The 13146-nt window shown below is 43.6% G+C and overlaps 1 protein-coding gene across 5 annotated transcripts in view; it reads right to left on the bottom strand.

Annotated features, from left to right (window-relative positions):
• RUFY3 (RUN and FYVE domain containing 3) overlaps positions 1-13146 on the bottom strand; it is a 121840-nt gene that overhangs the window by 36506 nt on the left and 72188 nt on the right. For all 5 annotated transcript variants that reach the window (XR_013218383.1, XM_077276284.1, XM_077276265.1 and 2 more), the window contains exons 2-5: positions 2381-2554; positions 2150-2267; positions 1926-2027; positions 79-202 (exon numbers count right to left, since the gene is read on the bottom strand). Coding sequence is in view for 4 of the 5 variants with exons in the window: in XM_077276284.1 (XP_077132399.1) it covers positions 79-202; positions 1926-2027; positions 2150-2267; positions 2381-2554 (518 nt within the window). In the remaining variant the exon portion in view is untranslated. The remainder of the gene's footprint in view (positions 1-78; positions 203-1925; positions 2028-2149; positions 2268-2380; positions 2555-13146) is intronic.

Below are 13146 nucleotides of genomic sequence, written 5' to 3'. Positions count from 1 at the left end.
TGTCAACACCGTTTTCCGTAAAGTTCCCAACTTTTAGGAGGGGTGCACCACTTTGCAATATTGAGATTGAATGCATACCTGTGAATCAAGGTCTTCTCCTTTCATACAAAAATTAGCATCAATCACATTGAGTCCAACTAAAAGGCCAGAAATAATAGCCCCTTCTTCTTCCATCATTAGCGCGTTGGGCTCATAGAACTCACTGCAATGACAAGGGAAAATTGGCCATAATACCCTGATGCAAACGTGACTTGGCCTGATGTACAGCAAGTCACAGAACAATTGTACAAGTGTGTTCTATTTAGTAACATCTAAACAGGACAGGAAATGCCATTATAGGAAAATACACTTCTTCTGTCATTACAGCAATAATAACCAGGCAGCACTGCTGAAAAACTGAGTACAGAACTGTGACATTTTCAGCTTTATTTTATGAATAAAGATAAAGATTGAGAACAGAATAAAATGTATTTCTGGAACCCCAGTTCTGAACAGCATAGAGGCCATGCTGTCCCCCCATTAGCTTTGTGAGAACATTTGCTGTGCTGCCTGACTCATCTCAGGAGCCGTGACATTCTGCTTTCTGCACCTGCTTCCTTGGTGTATGCCTTAAAGCCATCAAATGTGGCATTTGTAATTACAGACTCAAGCTGCATCCCTGACTACTATTAGTAGTGGTGGTCACAAGCCAATATGCTCAGGAAGTGCAAGTCATTTACTGAAATGGCTTCAGCACAGTCATGTAATAGATGGCCTAAGGGGAAGTATTTCTCCTTGTGGAAAGAGACAAGCCTGTGTAAGGGAGACTTATAGGCCTTGCAGTGCACCTCTGAGAGTTTAAATATGCAAATAGCCTCTTTAGAAAGAAAGAGGAGTTTCTGGTTTGGCTTCTTATCCTAAGTCATGTGACAAGGCTCGTTAAAGGGTCGATATGGACTTTTTGGATTCATACTTCCAACAGGTGGCACTAGAGTTCCTGTCCTCATATAATAATCACTCAAAGTTTGAAAACAGTGTCACCTCGGAAAATGCTTAAAACCAGTAATCAGAGATTCAAAATCTATAATATTTACCTTTCTGCCACCCACTGTAAGCCTGGAAATTGGCCGCATACTATATGTTAGAGAGGAGTCCTCAGCTCTTCAATTTAACGGCGAGGACAACTTCATTAGAATGCAGTGCCTAGCTTGTTTCCAGGCTTACAGTCCTTTTAAAAGTAATCTAACACCAGACTTTTGCCACCCAATCTGAGAGCAGCACACTGTAGGGGGAGAGAGCCTGATTCCAGCAGTGGGAGACTTACTGGGCGGCATGCCGTAGTTTTGATAAAATTCACTTTTATAAGCAGGACTAGTACACCTGCTGCCATGTAGTCCTCCATACTCATGAGCTCAGTATATCCCGCCAACACTACGGTTTTGCAGCTTCGTGCCTATGCACAGTGTACATAGAAAGATGCCAATCAGTGGTGGGGGTGGGGTTATACAGAGCTCATCAGAACTGGTAGATTTGCATCAGATAAAACAGAGATTTTATATCAAAACAACAGCATGCAAAAGAGTGAGTAGTGAGTGATACATCAAAGGATTCAGGGTCTATGCCCGTACATTATGATGCTTTCAGATGAGATAGCAAAAACCCGGTGACCGTTTCCCTTTAGAGTGCACACTTTGAAATTCCATAATAAAAATAGAATATGGAGCTACCGTATACACTTGTTTCTGTTTTAAACACACAGGTCATTTGTTAATGGACCCCGTGAATGAATGTTAAAGTAGACTGATCTACAAGCTGCATTGTGAACCCCAATTACAACCAAGACCAAAATTCCCATATGAAGTCCAAACCGGTCTATGGAAACAAGCTCCTAATAGGGACAGTATGCATGTCTAATCTTATGTGGAAAAAATCAATTGTAAGATTACCTCAAGAGGTCCTTCCTGTTAATTAGAGCTTTTATGTACTCCGAGAGCTTTTTCTGCATCAATGCTAAGCGCAGCCAAGCGCGACCTCTGCCCACGGGTGTCCTGTCAACAAGAGAGCAGTTCATAAAATACTATATGCCCCTCCAATCAATAGACTGACTCCCAGGCACATGAATGATGCCTTCATTATGGGAATACACAGGTAATGCAGGCATGTCACTTACCTGAGACCAGGCAGGTCCTTTACACTAGCAGTGATCTCTGCAGCTTCTGGCACCAGTTTTTCCACTAGTTCCAAAGGTCCCCAGAATGATTTATTCTGTCCTAGAAACGTCTTCTTAGCTAGCAAACAACATAATACTACAATCACAATCTACACCCCATCATGTACAGCTAGCAGACATGCAGACACACTAGCACTACCAGAAAATGTGACCAGGCGTCCGACTTCTTACCCTTTAATCCGTGTTTCAGGCAATGCTCCATCACCACAAAGAACTGCTGCAAAGGTGCATAGTCAGAATCCAGGGTCCGGCCCAGATTTAGAGCAGACTCAATCAAGCCCTTTATACTCAACTTGGCCATATTCATGAGATTCATTCGTTCGTTGGCCATGAGATAATTGGGATCTAGAGAGAAAGACAGAAAAACAAATAAACATACTTGGGCATTTTATTACTCCAGAGGAAAAAGAAAAAAGAAAAAAAAAAAAAGATCATTGGAGTAAGATTGCAAAAAAATGTGTACGTCATTTAATTTTGTGAAATTTTAGACTGCCCTAAAATGAACTTTACTCCTATAAAGCAGCTGTAGATTTGTGGCAAGAGTTGCAACATTTTCCGGGGTAACGCTTAACACATCTGTCTAAAATGTGGTTCACCACTCCCTCGCACACTTTTCAACTTTAGGCAACCATAATGCAAAAAAAATATATATCATAACTGTCATAAATTGCAACTTTGCGCAAATTATGAGCTTTTGGGGCTTAGTTTACACCAAATAGTAGTGCAAGCCGCTTGATCTGCACATGGAAATTCGTTAACTATAATCCTGGAACTAGTTTAATTGTAACTAGCACAGTTTCTAACTCTTGAAGTGTCACGTTTATGCAGGCATTATTGCCCCATTTACCAGAACTAAAGTTATCCATAGTTACCAGGCCACAGATTAAAGAACATACACATAGCTGGGTATGCCAGTCCCAATAAACGGGTCTTAAAATCAAGGCAAATGTGGACAATACATTTAGAGGGGAACTTAGTGACCGTACCTTTTCTAGCAAGTTCAGCCAGTTCAAACCTCGTATAAGAAGTTGGAAAATCAACAAAGTGAATGCTCGAATTACAGAAATCGGATTTTGGCTTCACCAAAGACAAGACAAAACCAAGTAACTCAGAAGACATCACTGGATCGACTCCCAAAGACGGATAACAACTGACTGCTGCTTCTAGGAGCTCCGTATATATACAAGAGAGAGACAGAACCTCTCTGTGTCTCCTCAATTAAGTATCCCAATATGATGGCCATTGTTCCCATTCATACAGAAGTGTCATAGGTGAGCGAATGATTACAGGCCACCGGACCCAACAACTCTGTCATTTAAAAGCATTAAAATGCTGTACTTGGTTGATTTTAATAAATTGAAAATCACTGGAACCAGGCGCAAATATGTGATGCGCAATTTTTTACATCAACCACATAATGGTAGAAGGTACATAATTCACTATGCAGTTTAGTAAGCTCACACCATTCATCAAGACTTACAATTAACCTGGTCTAAAAAATATTTACATATTTAACAGATCTAAATACCGTATATACTCGAGTATAAGCCGACTCGAGTATAAGCTGACCCCCCTAATTTTGCAACAAAAAAACTGGGAAAACTTATTGACTCGAGTATAAGACTAGGGTGGAAAATGCAGCAGCTACTGGTAAATGTCAAAAATAAAAATAGATACCAATAAAAGTAAAATTAATTGAGACATCAGTAGGTTAAGTGTTTTTGAATATCCATATTGAATTAGGAGCCCCATATAATGCTCCATACAGTTCATGATGGGCCCCATAAGATGCTCCATACAAAATATGCCCCATATAATACTCCATACAGTTCATGATGGGCTCCATAAGATGCTCCATATAATGCTCCATGCAGTTCTTTATGGCCCCATAGATGCCCCATATAATGCTCCATGCAGTTCTTTATGGCCCCATAGATGCCCCATATAATGCTCCATGCAGTTCTTTATGGCCCCATAGATGCTCCATATAATGCTCCATGCAGTTCTTTATGGCCCCATAGATGCCCCATATAATGCTCCATGCAGTTCTTTATGGCCCCATAGATGCTCCATATAATGCTCCATGCAGTTCTTTATGGCTCCATAGATGCCCCATATAATGCTCCATGCAGTTCTTTATGGCCCCATAAATGCCCCATATAATGCTCCATGCAGTTCTTTATGGCTCCATAGATGCCCCATATAATGCTCCATGCAGTTATGGCCCCATAGATGCCCCATATAATGCTCCATACAGCTCATTATGGCCCCATAGATGCCCCATATAATGCTCTATGAAGTTCTTTATGGCACCATAGACGCTCCATATAGCATTGTGCCACATGTGATGCTGCTGCTGCACTAAAAACAAAAAATGACATACTCACCTCTCGTCGCTGCCAGCTGCTCCTCAGTGTCCCGTCTCTCTGCACTGACTGTTCAGGCAGAGGGCAGCGCGCACACTAATACGTCATCGCGCCCTCTGACCTGAACAGTCACTGCAGAGGACGCGGAAGACGAGGCGGCAGTGGAACAAGGGAAGGTACATATGAAATACTCACCCGCTCCTGGCGCTGTCCCTGCATGTCCCACAGTCTTCGGGAGCGGCAGCTTCTTCCTGTAGTGAGCGGTCACGTGGCACCGCTCATTACAGTAATGAATATGCGGCTTCACCCCTAGGGAGTGGAGTCCATATTCATTGCTTTAATGAGCGGTACCAGTGACCGCTGAACAGGGGGAAGAAGCTGCCGTGCCCGAAGACCATGGGACATGCGGGGACCGTGTCAGGAGCGGCGGGAGCAGGTGAGTATTTGACAGTCATCGCTCCGCCTCACCCGCAGACCCCACCGCCTTACATGACTCGAGTATAAGCCGAGAGGGGCCCTTTCAGCCCATTTTTTGGGGCTGAAAATCTCGGCTTATACTTGAGTATATACGGTAACAATAAAAACATACAGTTAATAAACATCCCAGACCTAAAATATGTAACAGAGTACATACTTCTATTACATGACAAGATATGTCCACACTTGGAAATCTACATGTACAGGTGCTTCTCACAAAATTAGATCATCATCAAAAAGTTAATTTATTTCAGTTCTTCAATACAAAAAGTGAAACTCAGAGTCACTACAGACAGTGATCTATTTCAAGTGTTTATTTCTGTTAATGTTGATGATTATGGCTTACAGCCAACGAAAACCCAAAAGTCATTATCTCAGTAAATTAGAATACTTTATAACACCAGTTTGAAAAATGATTTCAAAATCCAAAATGCTGGCCTACTGAAATGTATGTTCAATAAATGCACTTAATACTTGGTCGGGGCTCCTTTTGCATCAATTACTGCATCAATGCGGCGTGGCATGGAGGCGATCAGCCTGTGGCACTGTTGAGGTGTTATGGAAGCCCAGGTTACTTTGATAGCAGCCTTCAGCTCATCTGCATTGTTGGGTCTGGTGTCTCTCATCTTCCTCTTGACAATACCCCATAGATTCTCTATGGGGTTATGGTCAGGCGAGTTTGCTGGCCAATCAAGCACAGTGATACTGTTGTTTTTAAACCAGGTATTGGTACTTTTGGCAGTGTGGACAGGTGCTAAGTCCTGCTGGAGAATGAAATTTCCATCTCCAAAAAGCTGGTCGGCAGAGGGAAGCATGAAGTGCTCTAAAATTTCCTGGTAGACGGCTGCACTGACTTTGGTCTTGATAAAACACAGTGGACCTACACCAGCAGATGACATGGCTCCCCAAACCATCACTGATTGTGGAAACTTCACACTAGACCTCAAGCAGCTTAGATTGCGGCCTCTGCACTCTTCCTCTCGACTCTGGGACCTTGATTTCCAAGGTCTAGTGAAGTATATTTCTCCAGCTAAGGTTCTGGATCCTTCTTTTCCAGGAGACTCTCTGATGGTGCTCGCTGTACACGACTGTACTTGATTGTGAAAAAGTACAGAAGATATGTTTAATGTTGAACCAATTAAGTCTAGAGAATCTGTCTGTCCAGTCACTCCCTCCGCTGTGATCACCATATATACTTATTTTAGTTAGAGAACTGTACACTTGGGATTGGACAAGTTGAACACTGTGTTCCCGAAAGCTGAAGTGCTGCTCCTGTATTCAAGCAGGTGCAAGGGAATCCCATATGTGGTCATTATTGATTTGATGGACTCTCCAAACATAGGGTCCATGGAGTCATGCCAAGGGGATCGCTGTCCTTACAGATCACCGATGTCATTCATCTAACAGGCTGTCAAGTCATTTCTATATGGTAACTGCAGAAATCACATAGATCCATGTAGCACTTAGCCCCATTAGTGAGAAATAAAGGCAAAAAGTAAATACAATAAAATGCAGAATTAGAAAATATACAAAAATAAAAACAAGACAATAACCCATGCTAAAGCAACACTCTAGTGGTTTAAGAAGAAATGTGTAAATGTTTTGGCGTGGCCTAGTCAGAGCTCAGACCTTAATCCAATTGAGAATCTGTGCTCAGGTTTGAAGATTGCCGTTCACCAGAGGAAACCATCTAACTTCATGGAGCTAGAGCAGTTTTGCCTTGAGGAATGGGCAAAAATAGTAATAAGATGTGGAAAGCTCATAGAGACTTCATCCAAAGTGACATGCAGCTGTAATTGCCACAAAACAAGGCTCTACATAGAACTGACTTTCGGAGGTTGAATAGTTTGGGATACAAGTTCTAAATTATTTTGTCCTCTTTGTTGTTTGCTTCACAATAAAAAGAAAACCGAATGTACACAATTGAAGGAATGTTCTTTACTTGAACTAATGCAAACCCTTCCAGTTTGTGAGGTAGCAAAACATTAAACATGCCAAGGGGGAGTCGAATACTTTCGTAAGCCACTGAACAGTTTGCTTATCAGTGACAACTAGGAAGATAGCCATTATTATTATTATTATTTATTAGCCTAATTAAAGTACGGTAATTTAGATCAAAAGTGATGTTCTTGGCTCACTCCCATTTAATAAACTTAAGTAGCTAACTGCATTTCAGACAGAATCTCAGAGATGAAAGACAGCAGGGGCTATGCTAAAAAGGACACTGCTCTCGTCTACTAAAGGTCTGTAATATCCTTGCAAAATGATTTAAAAAAAAGTCTTTAGTTAGGCTTGCTTTAGGGTTTTATTCACATGAACATTTTGTGTCTGAATCCCCCCCCCCCCCAAAAAAAACCCCACAGACATTGCTTTGTGCCCCTCACACGTCGGGCTTGTCCAGTTGAACGCGTTATATATTAGTGCGCTTTGGGCCACACATACACAGCACACTAACCCATTATAGCAAGAGTGCCAGGGTATATAGACTACCGTAGTTCCCACACTGATCAATAGTCTGCATGGAGAAAGATCACAGCATGCACTACTCCGCTCGAATATACAGACCAATCCAGCACATGGAAATGGCAGGCAGCTCCAGCACTCGCCCGAATTTCGGTCTCAGGCCGGTCTTACACATTCATGAAACAAGTACCATTCTCGCTTCGGATGACCCGGCCTGACCACTAGATCTCTTCACCTGAGCCAGAGATTGCGACATGTATGTAATCACTCTTCCTAGAAAACTATGGGACTGTGGAAGCAGACGATGGCTGGTGAACCTAGTGTGACCTAGTTAGTGGTCACTAGTGTTGAGCGATACCGTCCGATACTTGAAAGTATCGGTATCGGAAAGTATCGGCCGATACCGGCAAAGTATCGGATCCAATCCGATACCGATACCCGATACCAATACAAGTCAATGGGACTCAAGTATCGGACGGTATTCCTGATGGTTCCCAGGGTCTGAAGGAGAGGAAACTCTCCTTCAGGCCCTGGGAACCATATTAATGTGTAAAAGAAAGAATTAAAATAAAAAATATTGCTATACTCACCTCTCCGACGCAGCCTGCACCTTACCGAGGGAAGCGGCAGCGTTCTTTGTTTAAAATTCGCGCGTTTACTTGGTTACGTGAAGTCCCGGCTTGTGATTGGTCGCGGCGGCCATGTTGCCGGGACGCGGACCAATCACAGCAAGCCGTGACGTAATTTCAGGTCCTTAAGGATTTTAAAATTACGTCCCGGCGTTGTGATTGGTTGCGCCGCAGTCACATGGGCGACGCAACCAATCACAAGCCGTGACGTCACGGGAGGCTGGACACGCGCGTATTTTAAAATGCGCGCTTGTCCAGCCTCCCGTGACGTCACGGCTTGTGATTGGTTGCATCGCGGTCAACCAATCACAAGCCGGGAGGCTGGACGCGCGCATTTTAAAATGTGCGCGTGTCCAGCCTCCCGTGACGTCACGGCTTGTGATTGGTCGCGGCGGCCATGTTGCCGGGACGCGGACCAATCACAGCAAGCCGTGACGTAATTTCAGGTCCTGCAGGATTTTAAAATTACGTTCCGGCGTTGTGATTGGTCCGCGTCCCGGCAACATGGCCGCCGCGACCAATCACAAGCCGGGACGTCACGGGAGGCTGGACACGCGCACATTTTAAAATGTGCGCGTGTCCAGCCTCCCGTGACGTCCCGGCTTGTGATTGGTTACGTCGCCCATGTGACCACGACGCGCCCAATCACAACGCCGGAACGTAATTTTAAAATCCTGCAAGGACCTGAAATTACGTCACGGCTTGCTGTGATTGGTCCGCGTCCCGGCAACATGGCCGCCGCGACCAATCACAAGCCGGGACTTCACGTAACCAAGTAAACGCGCGAATTTTAAACAAACAACGCTGCCGGTTCCCTCGCTGAGGTCCGGGCTGCGTCGGAGAGGTGAGTATAGCAATATTTTTTATTTTAATTCTCTCTTTTACACATTATTACATTAATGTTGTTTCGATACCCGATACCACAAAAGTATCGGATCTCGGTATCGGAATTCCGATACAGCAAGTATCGGCCGATACCCGATACTTGCAGTATCGGAATGCTCAACACTAGTGGTCACACATGATAAGAGGCAATGCTATACTATGGTGAGTTATTAGAAAGCTAAGCAACCTACCTGGCAAAGAGTTATCAAGTGCAGTTAAACATTCACTCTGAAGTCATCAAACTGCAGAAGAAGAATACTGTAAGCCTGCTTCACCTTGGTAAGATTTTAGCCGAGTCACATTTCCCTATAAGGGTACCGTATGTGCACACGATGCAGCTGCGGGTCCGCAGCAGTTTCCCGTGAGTTTACATCACAATGTAAACTTATGGGAAACAAAAAACGCTGAGCACATGCTGCGGAAAAAAAACGAGCGGAAACGCAGCGGTTTACATTCCGCAGCATGTCACTTCTTTCTGCGGATTCCACAGCGGTTTTACAGCTGCTCCTATGGAAAACCGCAGTTGTGAAACCGCAGAAAAACTGCGGTAAATCCGCGATAAATCTGCATCAAAAACGCAGCGTTTTTGCCCTGCAGATTTATCAAATCTGCTGCGAAAAAATCCGCAGTGGACCAGTATACGTGTGCACATACCCTAAATGCTATAGACCCCCCAGTTTCAGGCTGCATGATAAAACACATGTATGGGAATATCAGTTTCACAATTACAAAGCTTTAAAGAGTTGTATTTTCTTTTTCATGTAGCAGTACCTACTCTGAAGGACTCTGAATCTTCTCATATAAAGATCAGCAAATAAACCTGCACTGCTACCTTGTCAGATCTCAGCCTGAGCGGGACAATATACGTTCAATATCAATCTACCTTGTTCTAACTTTAAAGGGCACGTGTGACCAGATAACACGCTGTTAACCTGCATCTGCATGGGGTTATTCTGCAGGCTATTATCGTTACTAACCTGCCAGCATTTAGACAAACGCTGCTGGGGCAGAAGATGAACTTTATTCTCCCTGGCAGCATTTGATTTTCAGTTACGGGGGCGGTTCATTCATCGCTCTGAGTATACAGATCGGCAGCTGTAACAGTGACTGACAGCTGACCCTAATGTAGAGGAGTGTCAGTTAGGGCCGGGGAGCAGCGGCCGCCCTGTGTACTCAGAGATGACACGACCCACACTGGCGCCGCCCCCGTGACATACAGTGTACTGGAAATGGGGAAAAAAGTTCCAAGCAGAGTGAAATTGCAGAAAAAAAAAGTGTTTTTTTATTTATTTATCATGATCTCTATATGGTAAAACTGACCAGGCATTATGATTCCCCAGGTCAGTATGAGTACACAGATACCAAATATAGTTTTCTTTACTTTTTTTTATTTAAGAGGTGAAAAACAATTTCGCTTACGTTGCCAATTTCCCAGACCCGTAGGGTTTTCATTTTTCAGTATCTAGGACTGGGCCACGGCTTACTTTTTTGCTTCAGCTGACATTTTTAATTATACCATTTTGGAATAGATATGACATTTTGAATGCCTATTATTACATTTTATTGCAATGTTGCAGTGCCAAAATAAACTCCTAATCCTGATTTTATTTTTCTCCTTATGCCGTTTACTGATCAGATTTCTATGTTGTGGTTTTTTTTGTAATTTTTTAAAACTTTTTTTTTTTGCAACAATTTTTACTGATTTTAACAGTCCCCTTAGCAGGCTTGAAGCAGCGATCGTGTGATCGCTTGTGCTACACATAGCAGTGCATTAGCAATCCTATGTATGCAATCAATAGCAAAAATAGAGGTCTCATATGAACGCTGTACACGAACCGGTGTTCACAGGAGATTCACAATGGACAGGCATGGGGGTCTTCTGTAGATCCCCGGCTGTTATGACAACCCATCGGCGTCCCGCAATCACGAGACAGGGGTGCCGCGATGGGCGCGTGTTAAACCCAGCTGTCAATGATTGTATGGAAAGCCAAATCTAAAAGGTGTGTACACTCCCAAAAATTAACTCAGGTATGGAAAAACTGTCTTGACCAGACGTCATCACTGCAGGACAACCACAATGGCTGCACTTGATTGGAGAAGGATTTAGTATGTCTCTAAAATTTTAGGACATATTTTGTAGAAACAGAGTAAAATACCTACAGTATAAACTCTACTTCGGAACACTCCATAATGTCATTTTTAAAGAGGACTTTTCACCAAATTTTTCATTTTGAACTGGAAGCAAAATATAACAGTGGCTGCAGAGTGGAATTAGACTTTATTTTTTTGCTTCTTTGGTGTGCAGATATTAGCAATCATAGTGTTTGGCACCTATTGAGTTTAAAAAAGTTAGATCCAAGAAGATGTTATCAGACAGTTTTTATTGGGGGCGTGTACTTATCCCTGTGTGCTGCTGACCAATCATAAGCAGGCATCAACATTAATAAACCCCCCACCCCCTCAAAACAAAAAAGAATACACCCACCATCGTTTGTGTTTCTCAGTGTGTGAGATGTAATGATACAGCTCTGCTCTCTTGGTCTAACCTCCTGCATGAGTCAGTGTGGGGAGAGAAGCAGTACATCTCAGTTTAAAAGTGTCACATTACAAACCCTTCCATCAGCTATTCTCCTCTCCTAGCATTTTCCAAACCCACATGTCTGGAGATGTGTCAGTAATCACATTTATGTCTGTTGTGCTCAACTTGTACTTGCACTCCAGGGAGATCGGAGAAGGCCGTCATCATCTCACTCACACAGTAGTTGAGAAAAGGCAGGAGTGAGATGTAATGATAGTCTGTTTGCACTGCAGAGCAATTATAACTTGCTAGAGTACAGCAGATCTAAATGTGATGATTAGATCTAACACCATGAGAAATCTGCTGTAAGCTATGGTTGGGGCGTGTTCTTCTTTCCTATGATTGTTACTGCCTGCTTATGATTGGTCAGCATCAGAGTGAAGTACACGCCTTCAGTGAAATCTGATGACCCCCACTTTGAAAAAAGTTAACACATTATGTGCCAAATACTTTGCCAATATCTCCGCAACGGTGAGACAAAGAAAAAAAAATATATATATATGATAATAATATATATATATATACACACACACACACACACACACACAAACATCTTCCGCCCTGGCAGTAAGCCTCATTCACTCATCTGTCTTGCATGTACTGGTTATATACATTTTTTTCACAGATACAACATGGACCCATAATTATTGTGCTGTTAACAAGTCCATGTTTTTGACGGACGGTTCGTCGGTGCAAAAAAGAGCAAAAAAAAAAAAAAAAAGGAGACCTGTCCGCTTTTTTTTTTTTTACAGCACAGATGAAAAGTGTCAATAATAATAAAAAAAAAACGGGGAAAAAAAACAACACATACAGCACACGGATGGCATCTATGTGCAGTCTGTGTTTTCTATTCGCCACGACAGCACCCACTGAGAGAGGGGATCCGCCCCTAGGAACAGGAAACCTACAGAGAGATAAAAGGGGCGGCCCCCCCTCGCTCCTCAGTTGGTTTCCTGTTCCTAAAGGGGAACCTACAGAGAAGACTCTCTGAAGCTAATTGCAAGAGGAAAACTTGCCTGGATGCCGCCTGTGCGTCTCTGCTGAGCAACAGGGGCTCCAGAGTGAGTGAACAGAGTCGGGCGTTCCTGCTGGTTCCCCCCTCATCTGTTTTCAGTCGGTGGAGGACAACGATCTCCCTACTGGGACATCGTTGTAAGGGATGGCCGGTGATGCAGTGTGCCTGGGCTGACCGAAATTACCTGAAGGAAGCAGGTTTCCGGACCCGGGTGGCGATACCCTCTGAAGGATGGAGTGGTCATCAGCTGTTTCCCCAGTCCCTCAGGTATGATGGCGACGTGGGTAGTGATAGCGCTGGAAAGCCGGCCGGCTGCGACGCCGGCGCATGCGCAGTAGAGCCGTATCCCGGAAGTGAATCCCTGCCCCCAGGAGGTCGGCAGTCTATTTCCGGGAGAACCGCCATATTGGTTTCCTCTGGGCGGTTTTCTCCATGCCCCCTGACGCTGCACCGATGTTTCAGGTAAAAAAAATAAAAAAAAAAGAGGAAGGGGGAGTGTGTCTGTCCTGCACTATAAAAGGCAC

This window comes from Ranitomeya variabilis, chromosome 1 (assembly GCF_051348905.1).
Source record: "Ranitomeya variabilis isolate aRanVar5 chromosome 1, aRanVar5.hap1, whole genome shotgun sequence".
Taxonomy (NCBI): domain Eukaryota; kingdom Metazoa; phylum Chordata; class Amphibia; order Anura; family Dendrobatidae; genus Ranitomeya; species Ranitomeya variabilis.
The sequence above is the reverse complement of the archived record's forward strand: the minus strand, read 5'-3'. Positions and strand labels throughout refer to the sequence as shown.